Source organism: Pantherophis guttatus, chromosome 2, assembly GCF_059756535.1.
Source record: "Pantherophis guttatus breed Tessera chromosome 2, ASM5975653v1, whole genome shotgun sequence".
Classification (NCBI taxonomy): domain Eukaryota; kingdom Metazoa; phylum Chordata; class Lepidosauria; order Squamata; family Colubridae; genus Pantherophis; species Pantherophis guttatus.
Window position 1 is genome coordinate 230,669,418 of NC_142064.1, and position 27,564 is coordinate 230,696,981.

The 27,564-nt window shown below is 38.4% G+C and overlaps 1 protein-coding gene across 3 annotated transcripts in view; it reads right to left on the minus strand.

The window, feature by feature from the left end:
* The window catches only part of GRM7 (glutamate metabotropic receptor 7), a 496,237-nt gene that overhangs the window by 243,086 nt on the left and 225,587 nt on the right, over window positions 1-27,564 (minus strand). For all 3 annotated transcript variants that reach the window (XM_034431643.3, XM_034431644.3, XM_034431645.3), the window contains exon 3: window positions 5,074-5,215. In XM_034431643.3, the coding sequence (XP_034287534.1) occupies window positions 5,074-5,215 (142 nt within the window). The remainder of the gene's footprint in view (window positions 1-5,073; window positions 5,216-27,564) is intronic.

Consider the following 27,564-nt stretch of genomic DNA (forward strand, 5'->3'; position numbering starts at 1 on the left):
CCTTGCTATAAGAGTCACTCTGTGAGGAAGATGGGTGATTTCTAAACATATCATATGAATGAATGATCTTTTCCAGAGTTCTTCCAACCATTCCTTGCAAGTTTTTTAATTATTATTTTAGCCCCCTTATCATTTTAACTGTTCTTTTCTAGATATGTTCCTGTGTGCTTATCTTCTTCCCTAAAATGCAGAGCCCTGAATCCAACTGAAGATTTTAAGTTCTCTCTGAGCAATGCAAAATAGAATGAAATCATAATTTATCTTTACAGTATCTTGACATTGTACTTCTCTGATGCAGCCAAGCATTTGCCTGTTCCTTGCAACTATATGGTATAGTAGGCTCACATTCAGCTGCTGATCAATCAAGGTTACTAGTTTTTATTTGTGTTACTGCTGTCTGATAACATTTCTGTCTCCATTTCCTACTCACAACTTTGATTCCTCCCAAACAAATGTAGGACTTTGCATACATGTCCTTGTTGAAATTCTTCCTGCTGGTTTCGGCCCATTTTTCCAGTCTATCAAGATCCTTTAGAATTTTAATTCTCTCTTCCAAGTGCTTGCAATCCCTATTTCATTTGCAAATTTGATAGTCATATTTTCTGATTTATCATCCAAGTCATCTATAAATATTTAAATAACACAAGGCTGAGAATTGATATCTGTAATATTAAATGGTAATTATGTATCTGTCTACTGGTATAATTGACCAGCTCAGATATTGCAATCTTCTTTACTAGACTACTTTTACTGAATATGCACTTTTAATCCTTAGAATTCTCATCAATATCCATGCTGGCTGGGGAAGGATACCTGGTTTGGGAAAGGATGGAGCAAATTTTAGTCATAAGCTGTAAGTCTTGTACATAAATATTCTTTCTTCCCTTTTTCCTCCAAGTCCCCTTATTTCAAATAAACCTTATTATATTGGAACAGAGATCTGTAGTTGTCCTTCCAGTCAAAACTGGAAATTGAATTCCAGTATTCTAACTCAATGGTTAACACTTTGAGGAAATAATGTCAAAACTGGATTTTGCCTGAGGAAAGAACTCAGGGGGGAAAAAAAAACATAAAAGAAAATTCAGATCATGGACAATCTTTGTTTTGGCATGATATGAAAACTACATGCAGCGGATTAAACCCAAATATTAATATTCAACTTCAAGTTGAACTTGTTGCTTTAGCTGTTTTCCTTTTTTAGATTTATGGAAAATCAATAGTTAGGGTTATGGAAGCAAAACCTAATTTATTGTGTGATAACTAACATATCCATCCCAGACTATAAAAGCAGGATTGGCTGCTGTGAACCTTGTAAGGTCAGCAGGTTTTTTTTTTATAGCCAGCATACTTTAATAGCCTTTCTAATCAATAGGCTTCAGTAGCTCTGATGGTTTCAAATCTTCCAACTGCTTGTCTTTTTTTTTCCGCTGCATCGAAAAGCAAAATCTAAAAGAGGATAACCAAAACTTATTAGGGGAATCACAGCACTTTAATTCAATCCTTTATATTGGCCAGTGTCATGGAAAAAAAGAGTCAGTGGTTTTTAATCAGATTTCCCGATTAAAATGGCTATATTGACAAGTATTTCATTTTTATTAGCATGGACATCTCTTTTACTGTTTCTTCCCCTTTCATGAATTCATTTTGTATCTGGGAAGTTTTGAAAGTTAACAATTCTTTGATGCTTCTGGTATTTCGGATTCCTGTCTCTGAAGCCAATGGAAAATACATAGACATAATTCTAAGCCTGTTGGGCTTAGAGCTGCAACTAGAATCGTGAAAGGAACCCCATAGAGTAAACAAGCTGAAAGACAGAACTGAGGTGACTGTCTATCAACTGCAGAGCGTTCTGCTATCTCTTTGACTCAGAAGAGGAACGGAAACCATAGAGAAAATATGTTACGAGTTTCTGCTTAGTTTATGAAAGAATAATAGGAAGATTGCTTTGGAAACTACTACTTGCTAATTCTCTTCTAAGCTTAGTCTCACCGGCTGATCCCTCCAGACCATAATTTATACTTCAGAAATAAAGGTGATGACTAAAAGAAAATGACTAAAAAGAAACTAACTAAAACATTAGTTTCTCATGAGAACCAAAGTAGCTACGTATCAACCTCTTGAGGTAGCCCAGGTCAGAAAACAACGTCCACAGGAACACTAGATCTATATTTTTATTGAGAGAGTTTGTAATAGCAGAAGCTTGCAAATGTGACTGTGTTTCTTCTCCCTTCCCTTTTCTACCTGGTGAGTCAGGGATGAGTCAGCCTGAGTGTCTTCTTTATAGTATCTCTCTTCACAGGACTTAAGAAACACTCCTCTCAGTGGATCTCTACACGGTGTCAGTTCATGGGTGATTTAGATCAGGGTTGTCAAATTCGCGGCCCACAGGCCAGATGCATCACGTACTGACCACGCCCATGCCCGGTTTAGTAAAGGGGGAGGAAAGTCCCCATATGTCACATAATGCGGTGACCCCGTGAGTTTGACAGCCCTGATTTAGATAAAAGAAGTACAAATTCTTACTGGGTTTGATATTTTTTTCCTCATTAGTCACATAGAAAGCAACACTTCTCTGTGTCCCAAGCACTGCACTCTTGCAGGCTCTTCTAGACCGCTGTCATCAATATGTGATTCAACTTTCTTCAACTGAGCACCCTCCAGATGTGCAACCAATATAACTGAAGGATAATAGATATAATCCACTCTGTCTGGAGATACATGGTGGTAATAAATTATATAGTTCCCAATTTCTCTCTTTCTCTCCTTTAAATTACCAAGCATGCCACTTTAGAAATGGGTAATAATTTGAAGCAGGGTTGCTTGATTATGCATACACTTCTGCTTCAGAGTTATATAAATTATTGCAAGTTAATATTAAGGCACACACAGCCACCTCATGCAATTTCCCTCACATATTTTGCTCATGCTCTGAGCATGAGACCAGAGGCAGTCTATTAAACTGAAAATCCTATGGATGCTGAGGCAACATGGTCAGCAGTCCCATAATTGGCTATTTTTATGAGGTCAGTTGTCGCTTAACAGGTGCTACTAGTCTAATTTGTTATACTATTAGATGACCAATACTATTCAATTTCTTCCCTTTAGTCAAAGGTACCACTTTTGTCACCTTCACTATAGCATGCTGGCAGCTGCAGTAACTCCCTCCTCCCATTTACTGAGTTTTCAGCTATCCACTCTGAACAAGAAGGTGTGGCTCAGTGGTGGGTTTCAAAATATTTTACTACCGGTTCTGTGGGTGTGGCTTGGTGGGCGTGGATTGGTGGACGTGACAGGGGAAGGATACTGCAAAATCCCCATTCCCTCCCCACCCCACTAACCTGCTCTGGGAAGGAATCAAACTCCCCCCCCCTTCATTTCCCCAAATAAAATATTACTCATAAGAAAAGGCTCCCAGAAAAGCAAGGAAAAATCAAGCTGCTAACAAAGGAACCTGCCTGAGGCCCATTCCACATTCTTGCCAGCTGCATAAAGGAAACTTTGTAAGAAGAAAACAGGTACCGGTGCTTAGAGATAATAGAAAGTGGAAACCAGAAGTTTGGCTCCATTTTCAAGAAGGCAGAAAACTTACTCAAGACAGGATATTTCACAATGGAAATCACCCAAAACCTTTTTAGAAACACAAAGCCCATTGTTGCACAAACCCCAAAACTTCAAAAACATAGAACCATATAAGAATCCCTCCTCTTATCCAGTTTGTTGTTCAGCTGACCCAGAAATGAACTGCTGAATGTCACTTCACTTCTGCAAGTAAAAACCTCCTTCCAGCAGCTGCTTCTTGGTGTGTCAATTTAAAGTGAGGGTGTCTTGGTTTTTTTTTTTTTCCTTCTTCTTCTTCTTCTTTGCCAAGCGATCTCCTGGCTGAAAAGCGAGCCCTGATTTTTTCTTCTAGCCGATCAGCTGGGAGACTGGGAGGCAGAATAGATTGGGGGTGGGGCCAGGCAGAGGTGGTATTTACCGGTTCTCTGAATTACTCAAAATTTCCACTGAAAGATCTCCCGGCTGAAACCCACCTCTGGTGTGGCTGGAATTTACAGTTATTTCTAAATGTGTACTGAAAACGAAACTGCTAAAGTTCTTCATATCATAATACTTTACAACAGAATGATAGATTACATATTTCCTTTCTATTATGTGCAGTTTTAGTTCCATATCTCTTCCAAAGTCTGCTACATTATTACACCAGTTTAGTGTATAAACTTTAGTTTATAAAGTCTCTATTTATGAATCTGCTTAGGTGAACTTTCAGAGAATTCTTTAAATGCTTTGCCTGTTCGGTCCTTCAAAACTTAAATGTCCATTAATTAGCATACCTAATCAAAACATTTTGCCTTGTAGCTTAGCCTTGTTGCAAATTTATCTTCTCCCAAACTGATGGTTCCTGAGGCTTGCTCTAGTGCTATGGTGGAGGAGACAGAATCACAAGGCCAGTGACCTCATCATCCATCTACCCAATTTAGCTTTCCAAGCTTCTGATTGTCCTTCTTGATTTAATAGACGAGAGGAGGCAGACTTCAAAGTGCAGACTAATGAGCTTAAGAAAAGTCAGTGTCAGACTGTCTAGAATGTAAGCAATTGATTGGAGGTATAGGTTGTGTTTGTTTTTTTTTTACACTGGCATTTGAGGCATGCAAAACATATTGTAACCAAGCTCACATAGAAGATGTTCGGAAACGGTTTCTAGATTTTACTACTACTACAGCAGCTGAGGTTTTATGTAACCAAACATATTGTGCTTGCTGTCATGAGAAAGTTTTTTCCTGATATTCTCTGCCAGCTTGCTAAAATGTTATTCAGGGAGTTTTTCTTGTACAGGGGGAAAAAAATCCACTCATAAATCCTTCTCCTTTAATCTGAAATTATACTACCCAAGAACATGCTTATAACCTCATTTATTGCTCAGATGATGACTTAAACCTAAGAATGTGGATACCATAAAATATGTATTCAGGCAACGCAAGCCACAAATCGTGTTATAGCTATTTCAGTTCAGGCTCCCTGCCCTATGTAAACAGGTTAACATGTAAACAAGTTAATTTCTCCAGGCATCCTTACTTTATATCCTCATCGTAGGCAAAGACAATGATAGCCCTGGCTCTGGGTGTATCTAGAAGCAGCTTGATAATTTTATCAAATTCGTAGGTCTTGTTTTTGCGATCCTGTGGGATTTTCAATGACTGGGCAATGCAGAGATCACCTGTTAACAGAAAAAAAAGAAGACAATATGCTAAAATCTGTAAATCAGAAAAAAAGAAAAGAAAGAAAATTGGAAGAGAAAAGTAGTTAGAGGGAAGATAGACTTAAAAAGAAAAGAATGAAAAGTGGATTTTGGCCTAGTTTGGTACATTGGATGTGGCTCTAAACTTTCTACGTGCTCTACATTAAGATTTCTGGACTTCCATAATTCAATCAATTGAGTGTGTCTGATTATCCCTCAGCTTAGAATTCATCAAAAACAAAAATAAAACACAGGAAATGAACAAAAAAAATAATCAGTACAAATAATTGGACCCAGAATTAAGTTTTTATTATATTTCTCATATTTTATCCCATCTGAGTCCTCACAAAATCTGAAAAAAAACCTTCTAAGTATCTGACTGGATTTTATGTCTTCTATCTTTGGTTTTTTACCTACTGCTTGGATGCTCTCCTGGAAAGTCCACAATATGGATTTGGTCCATTACATCCACTGCCACAAAATAATAGAGGGGAGTCCAGGATCCCTCAACCAAACCTGATCTCTTCCATGTCATCTAGAGGCTCAGATCTCAAATCTAGGTGGTTTGTTTTCAAGTCCCCTCTTGTGACAGATTGTATATAGGCTACTTTCCATCACACAGAAAGCAGTTGTCTACTCTACCTGGGAGGGAGCTCCATGCTGAATGATAATGCTTGAACTATATCTCTTTACAAACTTTTCCTGACATGAAATTGCAAAATGAGAAAGTACTGTGCTTTCAAAGAAGAAAACATGAATTTTCATGAAAATCAAACTGATGGACAGTGCAAAGGAAACACTCTCAATATAAAATTCTGCTCCATGATGACTGCCTCCAGGAAATTTAACTCTTTGCATGCAATAGATAACATCCTTTGGAATGATATATCTATACCATACTTCCATATGACAATTCTACATCTTCCCAGCAAAGAGAGTGAGAGGGAATAAATTTTAAAAAGAAAGGATATAGATTTTCATACATCCATAGATGTAGATATAGAAAAGATTACACATATTTTCTTAGAATGTAACATGCTTTAACTGAGTGAAAAATATTGTATTCTGTCAGTATGCTCAACAAAAAAATGTGGAACTTTAGCTCCTTGTTCTGCTTTGCTTCTGTTTCATCTAGATTTAGATTGAGAAGTCTTTGAAACAGCTGGCTATTCCCTGAATACCCTGCAAATAAAGAAGCCAGTCTCTTGATAAGAAATATACCTACTGTATTCCCCACCTTTGAAAATTGTTTTGAAGAAAAAATAGCATGCTAGTGGAATACTGCAATTGTAAAAAAAAACAAAAAAACAAAAAAAAACATAGAATCTAACTACAGTACTTTATTTAGTACAAGGGAGACGTGCTCAGAAAATCATACCACATAGTATTTATAATCTTAGGGCTATTACTTTAAACCACACACTAGTATGCATTCTTATTAATTTCATGTGTTCAACTAGTACAATCCAGCTTCCAGACCCAACTCATTGGTCTGTATTGGGGCAATCACAATCCTCAGGCTAACTAACTCAAGACATTTCAACAGAAGAACACTTTCCTCTGAAAAAGAGCCTTCATCAGGTTGTCCACAGGCAGTCCAGTTGATTTTCTTCTGAGCTAGAAACCCACAATCTCAAATCACAAACTTTCCTTTTTTTTTTTTTTACTTGGAGACACTTGAAGAGTCCCAATGAAGGTTCAGGGTCAATTGCCTTTCCACTGATGGGCCCTAACTACAATGCTTAATTCCAGAGGTGGGCTTCACATAATTTAACAACTGGTTCGCCTAGTGCAGAACCAAAAATGTGAGCGTGCGCGCCTTCTGCGCTTCCGCGTGGCTTCAAACACTGCAATTTCATGTGTGCGGCTTCCAGCACACTTTCTCAGGCAGTCCCGACAAGTAGTGTGGGCCAGGTACAGAAATCAGCTGTGCTGCGTGGGTGGGGTGAGCGAGCCAGAGAGTAAGATATATAGGATGGGATAGCACCAGGGTGCCTGGGTGAGCCCAGCCGGTGGTTAGAACTACCGGTATGGGCGAACTGGTCCGAACCAGCAACAGCCCACCTCTGCTTACTTCCCATTTCCAAGAGTTTCCCTACTTCAGTTGTTTGTACTGTTTCTAGCTTTTTAAATTAAGATTGCTTTCTTTGTTTTTCTTGCTACAAACATAGGCAGAAACAGAGATTATGAGAGTGCAGACTGGAGGATGATTTCTGTGCTGATTTATGACTTAGGTGGTGGAAAGCAGGTTAACTCAGGCTGTCTGCATAGTGGCTATAATATACTGCTCAAAAAAATAAAGGGAACACAAGCAGAAGACATCCAAGATCTGAATGAATGAAATAGCCTTCTTAAATACTTTGTTCTTTACATACAGTAGTTTATACACTGCTCAAACAACTAAAGGGAACACAAAACTACTGTATGTAACAAACAAAGTATCTAATAAGGCTATTTCATTCATTCAGATCTCATATGTCTTCTGCTTGTGTTCCCTTTATTTTTTTGAGTAGTGTATATTAAATTGGGGGCTATTCTGAGAATGCCTCTAGGAGTATATCACAGAGGGATAGCAATAGGAATAGCACTTAGACTTATATACTTATATACAGCCCTTTCTAAGTGGTTTACAGAGTCAGGATATTGCCCCCAACAATTTGGGACCTCATTTTACCCACCTCAGAAGGATGGAAGGCTGAGTCAACCTTGAGCCTGGTGAGATTCGAACTGCCAAATTGCAGGCAGCTGGCATTCAGCAGAAGTAGCCTGCAGAACTGCACTCTAACCACTGTGCCACTGTGGCTCATTTATAGAGAATATAGAGAGATATAGAGAAGCTCTAAAAAATGGGTGGGACAAAATCATAATCACCCCTGCACCTACTTTTACAAAACTTCAACATATTAATCTAATATTGGATGGGTACTTGAACTGTCTGTGTACACTGTACAGACAACATTCTGCAAGTTACATATTTTTCTTTCACGATCCTGTAATTCATTCTGAGAGAAGTCACCGTTTGATGAATTTTGCAAATGTTTTCATTTTTACCTAGAAATACACTGGATTTTATTCTAATGACTTGACCGTCGCAACCAGGAAATATTTGGATTGTAACATAAGGCATATTAATAACACAGCAAAGATCAAAGATGACTGTGACACTTTCCTGTTGAGACTCTGCTCAACGGGTACGGTGTTAAAGCATCAGAGTGATCCATAAAAAAAGGGGAGGGAGTATAAGAAAAATCCATTTCCCCAAACAATATTGTGAAAATTGCCTGACTTTATAGTTACTACTTTCCCCTGTGGCTCAAGTCTCTTTGGCAGATAGATCCAATTGCTTCTGAATTGGTCTAGTCATTTATATTCCCAGCACTCTCTCTCCCTGGCTATATTTACAGGTAGCAGTGACACAAAAACATTTAACCTGAAATGTCCCAGAACAGGCAACCAAAGCATAAAAATGCAGCAAGACTTTCTTCACATGGTTATGCTGGAAAGACAAAGTTGTATTCTTGAGGGCTTTACAGGAGGATAATGCCATTATCAAGCAGTAACTATACAACACCATCACTGTGGAGCAGACAACACAAAATGTCAGATAGCTTATAAAAAGTAGTGATACAAGAAAAGAATGGGAAGAACAAGAGGTGGAAGACAAGGAGGGTGGGGAAGAAGAAAACATGTATCAGCTGGTGATTGCATTTTATTCAAATAAATTAGATACAGGGTCAAAAAGGGGACAGAACTCTATTGAATAGGGGAAAATGCAAAGGGAGAAACAGAAAACCATAGTCTTATGCAGGGGTGAAATCTAAAATTTATTACTACTGGTTCTGTGGGCATGACTTGGTGGTGGGGTAATGTGACTGGGTGGGCATGGCCAACTTTTTTTTTTTTTAACTTTCAAAAGCATTTTTTCTACAACCTCTTCGGCTGAGGAGGTTGTAGAAAAAATGCTTTTAAAAGCCTCTGACGACCCCAGCTGAGCCGCACGATCATCAGAGGCTTTTTTTTTTTTTACTTTTAAAAGCATTTTTTCAGCCAAAGAGGTTGTAGAAAAAATGCTTTTAAAAGTAAAAAAAAAAAAGCCTCTGATGATCGTGCGGCTCAGCTGGGCATGGGGTGTGTGTGTGCAAGGATTTTTGCTACCGGTTCTCCAAACCACCCGCCGCCATCGCTACTGGTTCGGGCGATCTGGTCCGAACTGGGAGCATTTCACCCCTGGTCTTATGCCTGGGCATGAAATATCTGGCTAAGGAAGAGTACATGTGAAAATAATTTTGGATGTTTATTTAAAAATGAACCCACAGAATCGTACAACTACTCCTCCCCCCCAAAAAAAGCAAATGTGATATTTGGTTGCCTGAAAAAGCAGAGTTTCTCATTTAAAGAAAGTAATAAATTCAGATGTAATCTGCATTGGTCAGAATTCACCTGAAGAACACAGCCACAGTTTGGGGCACTGCATTTTTAAAAGATTCAGAGAAACTAGAACAGGTATAAAGCAAGCTGATGAGAATAACGAGGAGATTAGGAATTGAGTGGGAATGTTTGAGGAAATTGGTGTGTTCCACCTTGAGATTAACTGACTGTGGGATGGAGATATTAGAGCTCCTCGGGAAGGAGTCACTGAATAAATCCTCTAACATAAGAGTACATGACATGGACTAAGGGGAGTCAAATTCCAATTAAATGTTACAGGAGCACTTCCAATAGTAGAAGCAGTTTGGCAGGGTACCAATCACCAAGTGAGATGATAAATTCTCCTTCAAGCTTAGGCTGGACAACCATTTGTCAAGGAAGCTTTAATCTGGATTCCTACAATAAATCTCCACAGAAACTACTGAATTTTTCCTTCCATTTTTATATTTTTCATGCCCACACCATCACACAAAATTGTGCCCATTGTCTGACTCTAATTTACACTATAATGAAACTGTCAAGTTAGTTACTATATGGTCAAGAGTACCTGACTTAAGCTATATAGACCAAAGAAATAACATAGGATGGAGACATGTTTACCATGACTTTCTTTTCTAGGCATTTTTAAGTGCATTGCTGATGCACAATTAATTTATCCTCCTCAAATCTTTTGTCATCCGCTGAAGTAAACTTAATGTGCTATAGCATTCTAAGAGGTCCACTATGTATTTTCTATGTTCTGTATTAAGTTAGTAACATAGGCAGTTGTATTCACTGGTATATGATTGATAGAAGAAGGGGGGGAAAAACTGCCTTCTTTTCTCATAAAATGATGAACTCAATTTATAGTATTTGTTTTGAGAAAATTGCTTCTTTTAAATTAGGAATCAAAAAGATTGGAGATTAAGGCAACCAAGTATATTTTGCTGAAATGCACAGAGGACAGTGAACACTGGGGTATATCCACCAAACAACTGTAGAAAAGCCCCAAGGTTACAGATTATATATGGTTTGTTACATTACATAGGAAAGATTTTAAAAATTGTAAATCATAGTATGACCTCTACATGGAAACATCTTTAATATATATATATAAAAATGGGATGACCTTACAATGACAACCCTGCATTCCTTCATACTATCAAGATTCTATACTGCTAGATATTATAATTTAATTCAATAAATATTAGAGTTTATTGTATCCATATACTGCCTCCTTTCATACAATTCTTTTCACACTCTAAAAAAAAGACAGCAATCTGGTTTCTCTTATCTGTATCCATTAAGGATCACATCTCTTGCCTTTTCCTTCTATATATGATTTTATTACAGTTAAATGGTATAACTGGTTTGATTCATATACAAACTTCTTCTAAGTAATGAATAACATTTTACTGCAGTCAATAAAGTACACACAAATGAAACCTCCACATATTGTATACCATCCAGAATCATATAGTTTAAGTTGGGCAGTCATATAAATATGCACATACAATGATTTTCTAACTACCATCCAAGATTTTTTTAATATGGCACCTAGTGCGCCAACTATCATTGGGGCACTGAATTACCTAGAGACAGCAGAATAAAAAAGAAAGGGCTGGAGAAAAATCACAAAATATAAAGACCTGCAAAGAGAAGTAGAATGACAGGGCAGGGGGGTGGGGGGAAAGCAAAGATGACATCAATAATAATTCCGAAACTTCTGCAGCATCACTTGAACACCAATGGCATTGAAAACCATCTTCAGTCAATTGTAAAAGCAGCTTTACTTGGGATGGCTTACATCTGATACTGTTTAAAGCATCAGACAACATAATCTGCCTATCCCAAGTCCTTATGAAAGACTCAGCAGGTAGACAAATATACCAAATCCAATCTAAGCATCTGATTGATTCTGTGATCAACCTAAGAAAATTTTATATGCTTCCGATCTCTCAGCAACTTTTTCATTTTCCATACTCAAAACCTTTGAGCCAATTTCTGTGGTCCCAGACATTCTTAGGAACTGAAAATCTTGCCCCTCTCCTTCCATTGACCTATTTTTCTTCTGTATCAGAACCTTCTATTAATGGAAGATACAACCTATAAAATATACCTGATATATATTATTCCATCCTCCCATGCAATCCTTTCTCCTAAACAAGGCAATTTGCTTTCTATGTCAAGTTAAATATTATGTAGGATCAAACATCATCACTTTTTAATCCTTACTTAGAATGAAGGCGCATTTGCTTTATTTGGAAACTTTTTCTTGCAAGGCTACATTTGACTGTAAATGGAACCCTAGCCCATTCATGTATAGGGATACCTGAAAGGGGTCATTTAGATTATTGAGTCCAACTCCTCTACACAGTGCAAGGAAGAGTTTTGTAGCTATTTTTCTGGCTAGCGAATTTTATGTTTTTTAATTTAAAAAAAATGCTACTTGTAAAAATTCCATGTAGCACTTTATGTGAGTGAAAGTTGGACTTTGAAGAAGCAAAATAGAAAGAATACTGATATTTTAGAACTTTGGTGTTGAAGAAAATGCCTAAGAATACCATAGACATCCAAGAGGACAAAAAAAATGGATCATCAAAAAAATCAACCAAAAGTTCTCACTCAAAGCACAAATGATCAGGCTTAAATTATCCTACTTTGAACACATTATGTGAAAATGTAGCTCTCTGGAGAATATCTAATGCAGGGAAAGATGTAAGGAAAAAGAAGAGGATGACTAGATGGATGGACTCAGTTACAGTGGCAACAAGTGCATTATTAGAAGATCTGAAGGATTAAGATTGTCATAAACAATACCTATGTAGTTGTTAGGAGTTGACACCAACTTGATTGTATATAATCACTCAATCAATCAGAAAAGATGCTATCAGACACCTTTTTGATACGGTATATATTTTTTGCTACCATGGACTAACTTGGCTCTTCTCCAACATTGTCTACTCGGCATAAGAAACCAAATTAAAGAATCTACAACTGAAAGCCTTTCAGACTTTGTTCCAATTTATCCAATGAGGTGCTCGCCTCTCTGGGGAATTGATTTTATGGTTGAACTACCTTTTAGGCTTTCTGAAACTTAATCTATTATTCCATGCCCTGAACAAAAGATAAATGGCCTTGACTTCTCTGTGGTGTGCTTTTAAGTATTTAAAAAGGGCTACCATATCCTTTCTCAGTTGTTTTTCTCAAAGGCAAATATACCCATTGTTCTTTAGAGAACCCAGATTCTAATTCTCTAATGAACTTTTGATGTTCTTTTCTGCATCTATTCCAGTTTCTACTAATTCTTCCCAAAGTCTGATTTAGTCAAAGTGAAGTCTGACCAAAACAAAATAAAGTGAAAATGATTATTTTCCAGCATTTAGAAATTAAGACTTCTCTTGATGCAAATTAATTTCTAGTTGCCTTTTTTTGCATCTACATTCCCTTCAGATTAATATTCAGTTCATATCAACTACTATTCTATATACTGTAAAAAAAAAAAAAAAGCAAGTATTATTACTACATCAGGTAGCTTCACTTATTATCTCCCAAATCATTTAGGCTAATTACTCCTAATTGAAGAATTTAGAAAGATTGAAACATAGGACAGGGGAGAAAAAACCATATTGAACAATGAAATGAAAGAGGGAGAGAAAAAACTGTTTATTCTTAATTTGCCATAACAGTGCTATATTTCTAGCATGGGAAGATGTATGAGATAAAATTGCATTGCAATGACTGTAGCAAAATATGGGTTTTTATTACAGTTTCATAATAAATATGAGCATAATGTGTATTTCAAGCATAATTTATTTTCATATAAAATTTCTATGCATAATGAGAATTAAGATTCCTTTGGAATTTGTTCATATGGGTTACTTTATTTTAAATGTGCCTCTGTCTATTGATTGTCTGGTTTGTCTGTGTTTATTCCCCCAGCTCTAAAACAAAATTAAACAGAAGCATAGTGTGTAAATTGGCAGAGAAACTAAAAATGTCTAGCACAGATGAGTTAATTAAGAACTTTATTCTATTAAAGTTGTCACTGTAATTCTGGTGCATTTTTAATGTGGTTCCCTAGTGCATTTTATCACCTCAAAGACTTGCTTTTATTATGACAGTTAAATCAAGCTTCCTTAATATACCAAAATCAAGGCAGCCACTGGAAGACTAAATTGAATGCTAAGAATGGTGTAAATGATAATTATCGAAGTGATGAAAAAGACAGAATAGCTTTTCTTGATGTGTTGATTCTGATCTAAAAATAGACTTTACCAAACCTCTTAACTTGTCAACTATGATCATGAATGTTCCATCTTGTTGCAGAATGTCTCCTACAGAGGAAAGGAGTTCTAAAGGACTGGCATAAACATAGTAAGGTAAAGGTACACATGTGTGCTAGTCGTTCCCGACTCTAGAGGACAGTGCTCGTCTCCATTTCAAAGCTGAAGAGCCAGCACTGTCCAAAGACATCTCCGTGGTCATATGGCCAGCATGACTAAATGCCAAATGTGCACCGAACGCTGTTACCTTCCCACCAAAGGTGGTCCCTATTTTTTTACTTGCCTTTTTAATGTGCTTTCGAACTGCTAGGTTGGCAGAAGCTGGGACAAGTAACGGGAGCTCACCCCATTACGCGGCACTAGGGAGTCGAACCGCTGTACTGCCGACTTTTCGATTGACAAGCTCAGTGTCTTAGCCACTGAGCCACCATGTCCCTTTAATAAGCATAGTAAGACTCTCTAAAAAGCTATGAAACTGAGATTTTGGTTGCATTAGGATTCCTTTGTAGTAAAGGACTATCTGAACTTCCTAGTGATTACTTTGGAGCAAGTTCTACAGTAGAAACAGTGGAAATTAATTAAATGTTATTTGCTTTCCTCTCTTGCTCCCTGGTGTATTACAGCTCTGTTTTTTCCTGCCTGAGTAGGCTCATAAGGTGGGCACATCCCCTGGTAGTTTGGCACCATTTGTGCATGTTTTCCCTGAACTCCACTGGAGCTTTGTCCTGTCCAATCCATTTTCCCAGTCTATAATATTATCCTTATGCATAGCACCCAGGAAAACATCTGATTCTTTATGTTTGTGCAGTTTCCCTTTCCCTTCAAAGAACTGCATGTCTTCACATTCTAGTGTAAGTTAGAAGATAACATTGAGACGAAGATAACCTTAGAAACTACAGTAAGTAGTTGAAAGCTTATGTATACTCTAATACAATGATTCTCAACCTGTGGTCAGCAGAACGGGGGGAGGGGGAACGGGGGGACAATGTCATTACAGGGGGTCTATAAAGGATTTATATGATTTAAATATTGAATTACATCTCTGGGGTCGATGGCCATGGTCTGTGGCCACAGAAGGTATTTAAAGAAGTCCATGGTGAAGAAAAGGTTGTGGACCACTGTTCTAATGCATTATTGTGTTGTTGTTGTTGTTGTTGTTGTTGTTGTTGTTGTTGTTGTTGTTATTATTATTATTATTATTATTATTATTATTATTATTATTATTATTAATTCAATTTATATACCGCCCTTCTCCTATTGGACTCAGGGCGGTGCACAGCCAAGGATAAAAACATACCAATACAAAATTTAAAATCAATTAAAAGAATTATACAGCTTTGGCCCACAATTTAAAACAATCCAATTAAAACCCAATTTACACTTAAAAAGCTAAAAAGAGCTAAAGAGGGGGGGGTTCACGCCAGCCCTGCTTGATGGAAAAGAAAAGTTTTTAGGGCACGGCGAAAGGCCTGGAGATCTAGTATCCTTCGTATCTCCGGGGGCAAATCGTTCCAGAGGGCAGGTGCTGCCACAGAGAAGGCCCTCCCCCTGGGGGTCGTCAGCCAACACTGCCTGGCCGATGGCACCCTGAGGAGTCACCTCCACCACCGGTCGGTGGGAGGCACCACCGACCGGTGGGAAGTAATAGGGATGTAGCACCATCCCTATTACTTCCCAATCATCACTTCACTAAACATGAATTATGTTGCTGTATCCAATGAAATTAGGTGACTGGAGGCTAAAACATATAAAAAAGGGTTGCAGTAATTGGATATGTCTAGCTAAATGAAAAGAAGGACTAGAGGTGGGATGATAGCTGTGTTCCAATAACTAAGGGGCTGCCACAAAGAAGAAGGGGTCAACTTATTCTCCAAAGTACCTGAAGGCAGAACAAGAAGCAATGGATGGAACCTAATCAAGGAGAGAAGCAACTTAGAACTAAGGAAGAATTTCCTGACAGTTAGCACAATTAATCAGTGGAATGACTTGCCTCCAGAAGTTGTGAATGTCCAACACTGGGTTTTTAAAGAAGAGATCATAGACAGCCATTTGTCTGAAATGGCATAGGGTTTTCTGCTTGAGCAGGGAATGGACTAGAAGACTCCAAGGTCCCTTCCATCTATGTTATTTTGTTATTCTGAAATGTTTGTTCACATATTCAATCATATACTTATTCTAATTTGCCCAACTCTATATAGAGGATTGTCATTTTTACTGTAGATTTGCCTTTGCTGTTCTATTTCTATGATAAACCATCTGTACTTCAGCAGAAGAATGTGTCTGATTCCCATTACTAAAGGGCTCTGTGGGGAAAAGCCACAGATGGGAATGTGATTATTTTGCAAATAGCTAATCAGGAAGTGACTCCCATGGGTGGAGAATGAACACTTACAGGTATAGGGCATGGGTTATATGATTAAAAGGGTGTGATTAAACCATAGCAAGCAAAATAAAGCAGTATATAGTCGTAAAAGATTTATTACGGAAAACATTAAAAAAGAGAATAAGAAGAAAGAATCAGTTGCCTTTAAGACCAATTCACTGTTTAATCAAGGGAGTAGGCAGAGGTCACCTCATTCTTCCTATGTTTGATTAGCAATCATTACTTGGAATTATTGGTTGCGACTGACTCCTGAACAATACCTTCCCATGCTGATTTGGTCTGTTGCCCAAAGCAATTTCTGGTGATCTCTGCATGCTAGGAGAATGTTATACTCCGTGACATTATTTTATTTTTCCGAACTGTTTCTTGGAATGCCACACTGTAATTATGGGATTGTTCAGAGCTTTCCCTTTCAGTCAAATATTTTTCCTCAGTCCTAATGCTAGCCTTTTTCAAGTTGGATCAATCGATCGATAGATCGATCCATCCATCCATCCATCCATCCATCCATCCATCCATCCATCCATCCAATCTTTATTATGGTCATAAAGCAGCATAAAGAGAGTGGAATACAGTTAATTACAAAGTAGCAAAGTATATAAAAGTATATATCAAAAATTATAAAATGCTAGAAGATGTATTAAATAGAATATATGCCAAAGTGTCTAAAAGAATCTCAAAGGGGGGATAGGAGCATTAGATCAATGCAGGAGGAACATGAAGGTTATTATGTGGAAGGCTTTTATCTATCAAATCACAGAACATTTTAATTTGGCAAACTAGATGCTTATTAAGTCTATTTTATAGCACAGGTCATCATCTGATGAATTTTAAGTGCTGCAGCACAGGACCTGACAACACTGTATGTTGTATCAGGGTTGATATCTGAAAGCAGCAGGGAGGTGTAGAATTGCTCTGTGCGCCCTAGGTATTTGTGCAGTAATAGTGAAATGAGACTAGAACAGATGTTTCTGTAATACAGGCACTGGAGAAGCACATGCTCTGTTGTTTCTATGTGTCCAGAGTTGCAGGGGCATTGTCTCCCTGGGTAATTTTTGCTCTGTGTTGGCCTTCAAGGATTGCTGAAGGGAGGGCATGCCATCATGTCAGAATAAAGACCCTCTGGTGTTTAGGTACTTCAAATTTAATTAAGTATGCCATGTGGGAGGCAGAGTATCAGTTGGATTAACTAGCATGAAGGTTGGGGTCCTGGCTAGATCCAAATGGCTCTCTGTGCCTGCTACACACTATTTAATAAGTGATTTGGTCTCATCTACTCTATGCCCAGTAGAAGACCTAGACTCCAGTGGTAGGATTCAGCCGGTTTGGGCCAGTTCGGGCGAACTGGTAGTTAAATTGCTAGCTGGCCTCTCCCCACCCCACCCCTTCCAGGACTCCCCACGTGCTCCATTTTGGCTCCCAGGTAAGTGCAGGGAGGCCTACTAGGCCCAAAACAGGGTTCAGGGACAGTGCATCCCCCCATGGCCCGTTTTTGCTCCCAGGAGGCCGAGTGCTGCCTGTCACACCATGGCCATGCCCACTTAGCCGGTCATTAGGGCAGAGAACCAATTGTTAAATTATTTGAATCCCACCACCTCTAGACTCCTAGAGTCCAAGAATGAGATTTTGGTTGCCACCACCTTTTTCCATGTGGATTATAAATCATTGCTCAAAATTGATTAGGCATGACCAAGGGGGGGAAAATGATAGTCTGAACCAGTAATTGGAGATAGTCACCCACGCTCTAGCCGCTACTTTCATAAGACCTGTTTCTATTCTCAGGGAAGCATTGGAAATATATTTTGGGGCTTAAAGGGGTGATCTTAGATCAGTGGTTCTCAACCTTCCTAATGCCGCAACCCTTTAATACAGTTCCTCATGTTGTGGTGACCCCCAACCAGGGGTGGGTTCTAAATTTTTTTACTACCGGTTCTGTGGGCATGGCTTATTTTGTGGGCGTGGCTTGGAGGTTATGTGACCGGGTGGGCATGGCTAGCTGGTCATGTGACCAGGTGGCCATGGCTATGTGTATAGGGACTACTCAGAGGGCTGAAAAAAGTCATTTCTGACAGGTCCTCACACTTTTGACTGGTCCTCACACTTATGACCATCCTCACATTTATGCCTGTGCAGCATTCTTAACAACCATGTCACTCATTTCACAACTGCTTCTCTTCAACATGGTATAAGATAGGGCAAAAAACGTAAAATGTGAGGACAGTCGTAAATTCGAGGACTGGTCAAAAGTGCGAGGACCAGTCAAAAATAACTTTTTCAGCCCTCTGAGTAGTCCATATGCATAAAAGGATACAGCAATAGAGAGGGATGAAGGAAGGGAGGGGAAATTAGAGTAGGAGTGAAGGTAAGAGAGGGAGGAAGAGAGGAGGAGAAAGAGAAAGAAAGAGGAATTAGGGAGAAGAAGAAGAGGGGGGAAGAGAAAGTAAGTAAGAAAGAAAAGACAGAGGTGGTAGGTTTGAGGAGAAAGATTGCTGTACAATAAAAAAGATGAAAGGGAAGAAAGCCAACCCCAAACAAATATTAAGATATTAAGATAAAGAATGAATTGTTAAACTTTAAAGAATAAAAGAGAACAAATAGCAATAAATAGCAATAATTAGAAACACACATACAAACATACAACGTATTTTCTTTGAACAGAGTATTTGTCTGGTTCACAAATTTAAACAGTTGTAGGAGGTTAGCACCCACCCCTTTCCTAGAAGAATGAAATATTTTGGGAAATATTAAAAAGGCAGAATATTATATTTCCCTACCTGGATGAGAAATGGAGAAGCATATTTTACAGACAAAGCAGCTCCCACCTTCCTGCCCCCCACCCTTTGTTAATGGGCCAGAGGCAGAAAGTCCATCCTTTGTCAAAGGACATTTGCAACACAATAGCAACAGAAACTAACACAATGGGCCCCATCAAGCCATGTGATCCTGTCCACCATTAAACCATCTTTCCAAGCAGTCTCCATGTTTCCAGTGTCTTTTTCCCCACTTGAAGCAGAACCCAGAAGGATATTTCTTCCAACACAGTATTTAGTCATTTCAATTAAATTTACAATTTCTATATTTCCTTTTTACCATATTTATTCCTCATCTATTTTTAAAAAAAAAACAATGTTACCCTTTATCCTCATCTCTAATCTTAATCAAATTCAATTTTTCCCTTCTATTCTATATTATACCCCTTCGCATTGTCATCTATTTTTATATCCATCCTCACATTGGTTAATTATGTAATACAGTTGTTTAATACAAATTCAACATTTTAATATAAATCAATTAGTTATATAACTATCTTTTTTGTATATTAATCAATATGAACATGAATATTCCAATTATTTCCATGCAATCCAATTTCTTACAAAGCAATTAATTATATTTACCAATAATAATAAACTAAATAATTTCCCCCATATATTCCTCCTAACCACAACTTAACCATTTCTGCTTTCAACACAATATACAATTAATAGTATCTCAATTATTACAATTCCCTAGTTAAATAGAGTTTTTTTTCTTTTGTGTTTTAAAATCTTGAACTCTCCTCTTTTTCCCTAAATTTCCCATTGTTTGTAGTTTTGCACCTACCTTTTTTGGTGTGGAAAAAGAAAAAGAAATCTCTCTGCCTCATTTTGTCACGTTGCAGCCTGCTTACTTTCAATTTCGCTTTTTCAGCATAGCTAGGGGGAAAAAAATCTGCTCCAGGAATTTACCTCTTTGCAGCTAGCTCTTTGAAGCCCCGCGGCAAGTTTTTTTCCCCTCTAGCCATCAGCTGGGACTCCGGAGGCAGCAATAGATTGGGAATGGGCGGGGTAAGCGAACGGCGACTGGGCGATCCAACAGAGGCAGAGGGTGAGGGTGAGTGAAGGCGTGGGGGGGGGGGCGAGAGAGGGCTTTGGCGACCCCTGTGAAATGGCCGTTCGACCCCCAAAGGGGTCGCGACCCCCAGGTTGAGAACCGCTGTCTTAGATAATTTAGAAAGTGCTGCAGGTATATAGTGGCCACTTCTTATCTTAAAGGTTTAAGGATGACAGGTGAGCTCCTTTGGGCATTTTCAGCAATGTAGTCCCCATGGGTTTTCCTATTGTTGCAGAATGGAGGGCAACCTCCAGGTATTTGAGACAAGAGGCAAGCTTATTCTTGTGGCCATCTATCCTCCAGGTGTGGTTCTTGGGCATCTTGTCAAATGCTGTGATTTTTTTAAAAAAAATAATAATAATTGAATTTTATCTGTTCTTCCTTGCAGTACTGTATTAGTGCTTTTCAAGTTGAAAGCACATTTATTGTTAATGGCGAGGTTTGATTTTTTTTATTGATTATTTGCAATAATCATATGCAATAAAAATAAATAAAGTTTTTATCTTTTATCTTAAGAGTTTGCACTCAACAATGAACTAAAGGGCCACAATCAGTGAGCTGTTGGACAGCATTACTTGGTCTGCTATGTGGATGCTTGGGTGGTTTAGGGGTGGGAAATTTTTGGTGGGTGGGTGGGGGGTGTTTGGGGATTGTCATGTGTGTTGGGCTTGGTCTCTGGATGTTATGTGAATTTCATTGTATGGGTATACTGTGTATATACATACAATGACAATAATCTTTATATTTAAAAAATGACAAATAATAAATACTGTAAGTAGCCAATGAGTTTGCATCCCTTAAAGCAAGCAAAATTCAATCAGCCAAAAAAAAAGAGGGAGGGGGTGAGAAGAGGAGAGAGAAGGGAGACAGAGAGAGGGGGAAAAAGGGAGAGGGAGGGAAGGAGAGAACATAATGACAAAGCAGTAGGCTGCCTCTCTACATTGTACAGAAAACCAGCTGCAATGTTTTCTAAAGACTTTAGAGCACAGCATGGATTTGAATGTATAAAACAGCAGATAGAACCAGGGAAGGAAAGGATTTTATTGCCTAGGAAGGTTGTTGACCCCTAATTTACACTGTAATGAAAGTGTCAAAGTAGTTATGTTCAAGAGTGCCTGACTTAACCAAAGTCCTTCAGCGTGAATTGTTCCTGTTGAGAATTTGGTATAATACCTCTTAGCTACATGTTTTATTCTAATTTCTGTAATTGCAGGTATTTATTGATCATTATTACTATTCTATCTATGTTGATGGATGTTATTTGCATTGATTATTCCTATTAAATGCATAGAAGATTCTTGAGCATGAATGAAGATTTATTGGAAAATAATAGGAGGGAAAAAAGAAAAAATGGATGTCAATAAAGTTTCATACAAAGCAGCTGTAGAGAAATGAGGTCAACCAGAAACACAAAACTCAAACAGCTAGAAAGGCTGGCAGTAAAGAGTAAAGAGAAAAATCTACAATGTAAATAAGCCATGATGTAAAAAAGATGTTGAGATTCTAAAAAGAATGCAGAGAAGAGCAAGAAAGATGATTAGGAGACTGGAGGCTAAAACATATGAAGAACAGTTGCAGGAACTGGGTATGTCTAGTTTAATGAAAAGAAAGACTAGGGGAGACATGATAGCAGTGTTCCAGTATCTCAGGGGCTGCCACTAAGAAGAAGGAGTCAAGCTATTCTCCAAAGCACCTGAGGGTAGAACAAGAAGCAATGGGTGGAAACTGATCAAGGAGAGAAGCAACTTAGAACTAAGGAGAAATTTCCTGACAGTTAGAACAATTAATCAGTGGAACAACTTGCCTCCAAAAGTTGTGAATGCTCCAATACTGGAAATTTTTAAGATGTTGGATAGCCATTTGTCTGAAGTGGTGTAGGGTTTCCTGCCTGGGCAGGGGGTTGGACTAGAAGACCTCCAAGGTCCCTTCCAACTCTGTTATTCTATTCTATTCTATTCTATTCTATTCTATTCTATTCTATTCTATTCTATTCTATTCTATCCAAAAGAATGGAGATTAGAAGCTAAAGAATTTGCTGAAAACCATAACAGGTTAACAGTATAAGTAGCAGCCGGATGAGTCCTAGGAAGGATTTATGCTGACCAAGATGCGAAACAGTTTTGACTTATATAGAAATCCACCAGGCTCAAAGGGAAAGGCTTTATCTATTCAAGTAGGAAACTTTTTAAACATATTAATATTTTTAATAATAAAACTGAATTACGCTGAAGTTAGATGCATACTTCATTCTTTGTTCATTCAATATCTCCAATTAACAATTCTGAAGGACAGGACAGATCACTTTGCCTGATACAAGGAATAAATTCAAATAAACAGATTTCGGCCTTAATGTTGTGCATATTAATTGTGAATAGATTATGCTTTCCAAAATATCCCATTCTCTACTCCACCTTTCTTCTATTATCCCCTTTTTACCTTTCTCCTACCAACTTAGCCTCATACTTAGTTCCTACAATATTTTGTGGCTTTAGATTTTTTTAATAGATCCCCAATAACTGATATTATCAATGCATTGCTTTTACTGTTCATGGTTGCTGCCAAAGGTTTGCTACAGGTAATCCTCAAATTATAACTATAATGGAGCCTGCTCATTACGGTTGTAAGTCACAATGGTCATAAATTGGGTCACCCATGTGATCGCCTGATTTTATGACCTTTATTGTGCTAGTGGTTAAGTGAATACTATGGTCATTAAACCAACAATGGTTCTCTAAGGGCCAGCTTTGCCGAAAACTGGACATAAATGCTGGTTTTCAGCGAAACCATTACAAAAGCTGGTCACATGACTGGGGTCATGTGACTCACTGAAAACCAGCATTTACCTCCAGTTTTCAGCAAATCGGCCCATAGCTGCAAAAGGCTATAATGGCAAGCCAGTTATAGAGTACCTGAAGAACAATCACATGACTGTTGGGGAGGCAGATCTCTGAACATCAAATATGGATCAAGAACACCTCCCAGGGAAGTTCATTGTAGCTTTGAATGGTTGCTAAGCTCCAGTCATAAGTCGAGACTTATGTCTTATATTTTTTTGAACCCTGAAATAAGCGCTTGGCCTTATTTTCGGGGAGGTCTTATTATTTTGGGTGCGTGGAGGAAACCAGAAGAAATGGTGCAGACCGGCTGCACATGCGTTTAAATATTTTTGGGGACGGCTTATTTTCAAGGGGGGCTTATTTCAGTGCATGCGCTCAAAAGCCCGATTGGGCTTATTATCAGGGGATGTCTTATTTTTGGGGAAACAAGGTAGTTACTCACAGAGATTCTTGCAGCAAGCAGAAGTTCCATCAAAATGATATTTGTGGAGTTACTATAATTCAAACTTCATCGTTCATAGGTAGTTATGTCCTGATATCTGACACAAGTCTGTTAGTTATGGCTTTTGCATCATAACAGCATCAAAAATCCATGGTCACTTGTCTCCGTCCTCTAAAGCCAACAGCAATTCAGAGAAATCAGCTCAGTGGTGGGTTGCTACCAGTTTGCATCAGATCGGGTTAACCGGTAGCTGCGGGAGGTTCCGCCCACCCACCTGGACACACACATGCCCGAGTGCGTGCAGGCCTACAAGCGAACTGGTAGTGATGGGTTTTGAAACCCGCCCCTGAATCAGCTGGTTTACAAAAAGTGTGAATTAAATAGAGCGTGAATAGTACTTTATCCATCTTCATCCTGATCAATCAAAGAAATCAGAGCAAAAGAGGGAAGAGACAATGAAACAACAACTTTTCATACTACCTAAAAAGACACATGTACATGAAAGAGTTTTTGTCTGGATAAGCCATTAAGAGAAATACAGGTGTGTTTATTTTTAACATACTGTCTCCCAGCACATTTTCCAGTCCTGTTCAAACTATCAAACAGGAGAATGAAATAAATACCAGGTAGCAGCTGATCATGAGTCATTCGTCACTTTTCCAGATTTAAAAGGTAATATGCAAATAAGATTATATTAAGTTCAGGAAGCAGAAGATTTTAACACACATAAATAAATAAATAAATAAATAAATAAATAAATAAATAAATAATGGTACTCATAGCCCATATTTTTTCCAGATGCAGATGCATCTGACCCAGATGCAGCATCAGAATGATACTAAACTTTTCTGTGTGTTCTGAATGCATGGCGGCTTCTGCTGAATATGGCAGCACTCACATATACAGACAGCCATTTATTGCTAATATTTCCCCATAAAAATGGAAAGAAAGAATAAGATACCCATTTAAGATGAATTAACTATGAATATGCATTGTCTGTGGTCCTTCTAGAATAGGGGTGTCAAACTGGATTTCTTCGAGGGCTGGATCAGCATTGTAGTTCTCCTCCATGGGCCATCTGGGGGGGAGGAAGAGATGGGACGGACACCCCCCACACCCTGTTTTGGCTGACAAAGTGCTGTAGGAGGCTCTCCAGGCTGAAAATGGGGTGTGGGAGGGGCCACACGAGTCCCCCCCCACTCCATGCCCTGTTTTGGTTGGCAGAGGCCACGCAGGCCAGTCCTTTGCTATTTCCAGGCCGAGTCCCATGGGACAGATTAAGCACCCTGCTGGCCGGATCTGGCACGCAAGCCTTGAGTTTGACATCCCTGCTCTAAAACATTTACAAAGGCAGCTTTCTTCTTTCAGTGTTGAGAAGTCTGATTTAAAGCACACAAAAACTAAATGGTACAATGTAGCAAACTAATATACCTAGAAAAATAGCAGTCATGTAACAGCAGAAATGTTAACATTTATTTATTTTTATTTATTTAGTTTGTCAAACATGTACAAGATAACAGGTACAAGTATAAACATGGACATGAACATGGGAAAGTTTAAAGTCAACAGAAAGAAGCAGAAGGTGGCTTGAAGGTCTCATAGAATATAGTGACAACTATAAAAGAGCAGTCCAGTAGGGTTGTAGTAGCATGGGTCAGGTAATTTTAATACATGCTTGATTATTAGAACATATGATAATAGGGATGGAAGGGACCTTGGACGTCTTCTAGTCCAACCCCTGTTCAATCAAGAAACCCTATATCATATAATTCAGGACAAATGGCTGTCCAGTCTCTTCTTGAAAACCTCCAGAGATGGAGCACCCACACCTTCAGAAGGCAAGTTATACCATTGATTAATTGTTCTCACTGTCAAGAAATTTCTTGGTTGAGCATGGTTCTAGATCAGTGATGGCTAACTTTTTTGCCGTCGCGTGCCAAAAGCAGGGGGGAGTGTGGGGGGTCGCGGGTGCCCACATCCATAATTCAATGTGCCCCACCCTCCCACGCACATGCACGTGACCCCCCCACACTTCCCCCTGCTTTTGCCACGCGATGGCACAGTGGGCCCGGTAGGCTTATTCTTCCACCTCCCCAGGCTCCAGAGGCTTTCTGGGAGCCTGGAGAGGGCAAAAACAGCCTTCCCCATCCCTCCGGAGGCCTTCCGGAGGCCGGAAACAGCTAGTTTCCTGACTTCCGGTGGGATCAGAAGGCCTGAAAATCAGTTGGCCAGTGCATGCATTCGCATTGGAGCTGAGCTAGGGCAACACTCGCATGCTCACAATATGGGTCCATATGCCACCTGTGGCACCCATTCCATAGGTTCGCCATCATGGTTCTAGGTTGAATCTCTCTTTAATAACCTTCCAGCCATTACTTCTTGACCTGCCTTCAGGTGCTTTGGGGAATAGGTAGATGCCCCCCTTCTGTGTGACAGCCCCTCAAATAATGTAAAAAGTAAAGTAAAATGTACATTTTACATTTCCAACTGTTCCCCAAAGAATCTGGCACTATATAACTGAAACAACAATGGATCAGTATGAATGGTTTGGAGACCATTCTGATTAAAATAACAGGGTGTACTGACTGTGCAGATTAATCAGGAAAGTTGTATTTCTACCAAGACAAATTGATGATATTAAAGCAATAGAACAGAAATAAGATTTTTCCCCCTCCTGAGAATTATGTGCTGCATTAAATCTCCTCCATTTCTTGCTTCTTTTATCATTATGATGTGATATTTTTTTCTCTTAGAAGAGGAAATAAAAAGAATGGCCAATGGATTTTATTTGTATCATAATGCTATGAAGGTTATTAAAAAACCATGCAATGACCAGTTCATATTGGTCATATAAATTCTAAATTCATTTGTTGTGCTAAATTCTGCACTATTATTCCAAAAATTATGTACCCCAAAATGTTTTTTTCCTTGTCATTTTACCTAGCGATGGATTATCTGTCAGGACTGCCAGAGTTAAATTTACAGCATACAGTACCTCCTTCAAAAGAAGTTTAAAGTAGTTTTTTTATACTTTAACAGCACTACAGGAGTAGCCTTTGGTGTAGTGATAAAGCTGTTCTTTTACAGTGGCTCAGATTAATGGAAAACTACTTTAGTTTTTAAAATCTCTGCTTTAAACTCGTGTGTGGAAGATGAAGGGAATTGCTGACAATCACAGAGCAGTAACCAGAGTAACAACAAAATAGCATTTTCTTTAAAATTAAATAATCAGACATGACATATTGCATGTTAGACCTTGACTTCCACAAATGAAACTTGGAATTTAATCCGCTGTCTGCTTTCATGACCATCACAGTGTTACTCACTGTGTACCACTAAATGTGAAGCCTTCATGGTGGAGGTTGCAACTAGCCAGCTTCCAGCTCAGGGTTTGTCATTTGCATGGATCAAATCATATAAGTTCCCCCATTATCAGTGTTACTTGGTTGGCAGAAGTAATAAATTAGCTTCACCTTCATCTTCAATGTCACAGAAAAGTAATGCCCTCTAAAACATGGCTTGGCAGATTACATATTCATTTGCCATTTTTTTCAGCCTTGCATAATCTAATGAAGTTAACTGTTTATAAAACTTCAAACAACTTGCAGATAAAGATATGCATTATTTTACAACATAGAGAGGAATTATGTCTTGCTTTTATAACAGGGCAATGTAAATCCTGCATACTAGCAAGATGAATTTTAATCCAATTTGGGGATTGCTTTTGAATAAAATAAATATAATATGTATATAAGATTTCAGTTATACTAAATTTCCGTGAATTTCTGTGCTAGTATTCTATCTCCCTTTTCTCATTCCAATTCCTTCCTGGCAATATTGTTCCAAGAAGTAAAAGCAAACATTTGACAGGACTTCTACATTTCAACTGAAGGAAATTCATAGTGAGATGCAAGTCAAAATGTTTACAAATATGAAAAATCTACCAGGAACCAAAGACTAACCATGAAGTATGCTCAGGAGCCAAAGCCTACACATAGCAAATACGAAAATAATTAATCAATAATGTATGAATTATTTCCAACCACATTATTGGCCTATTCAACCTGAGATAATATTTTTGCTACTTTTGCCAGATTATGTAG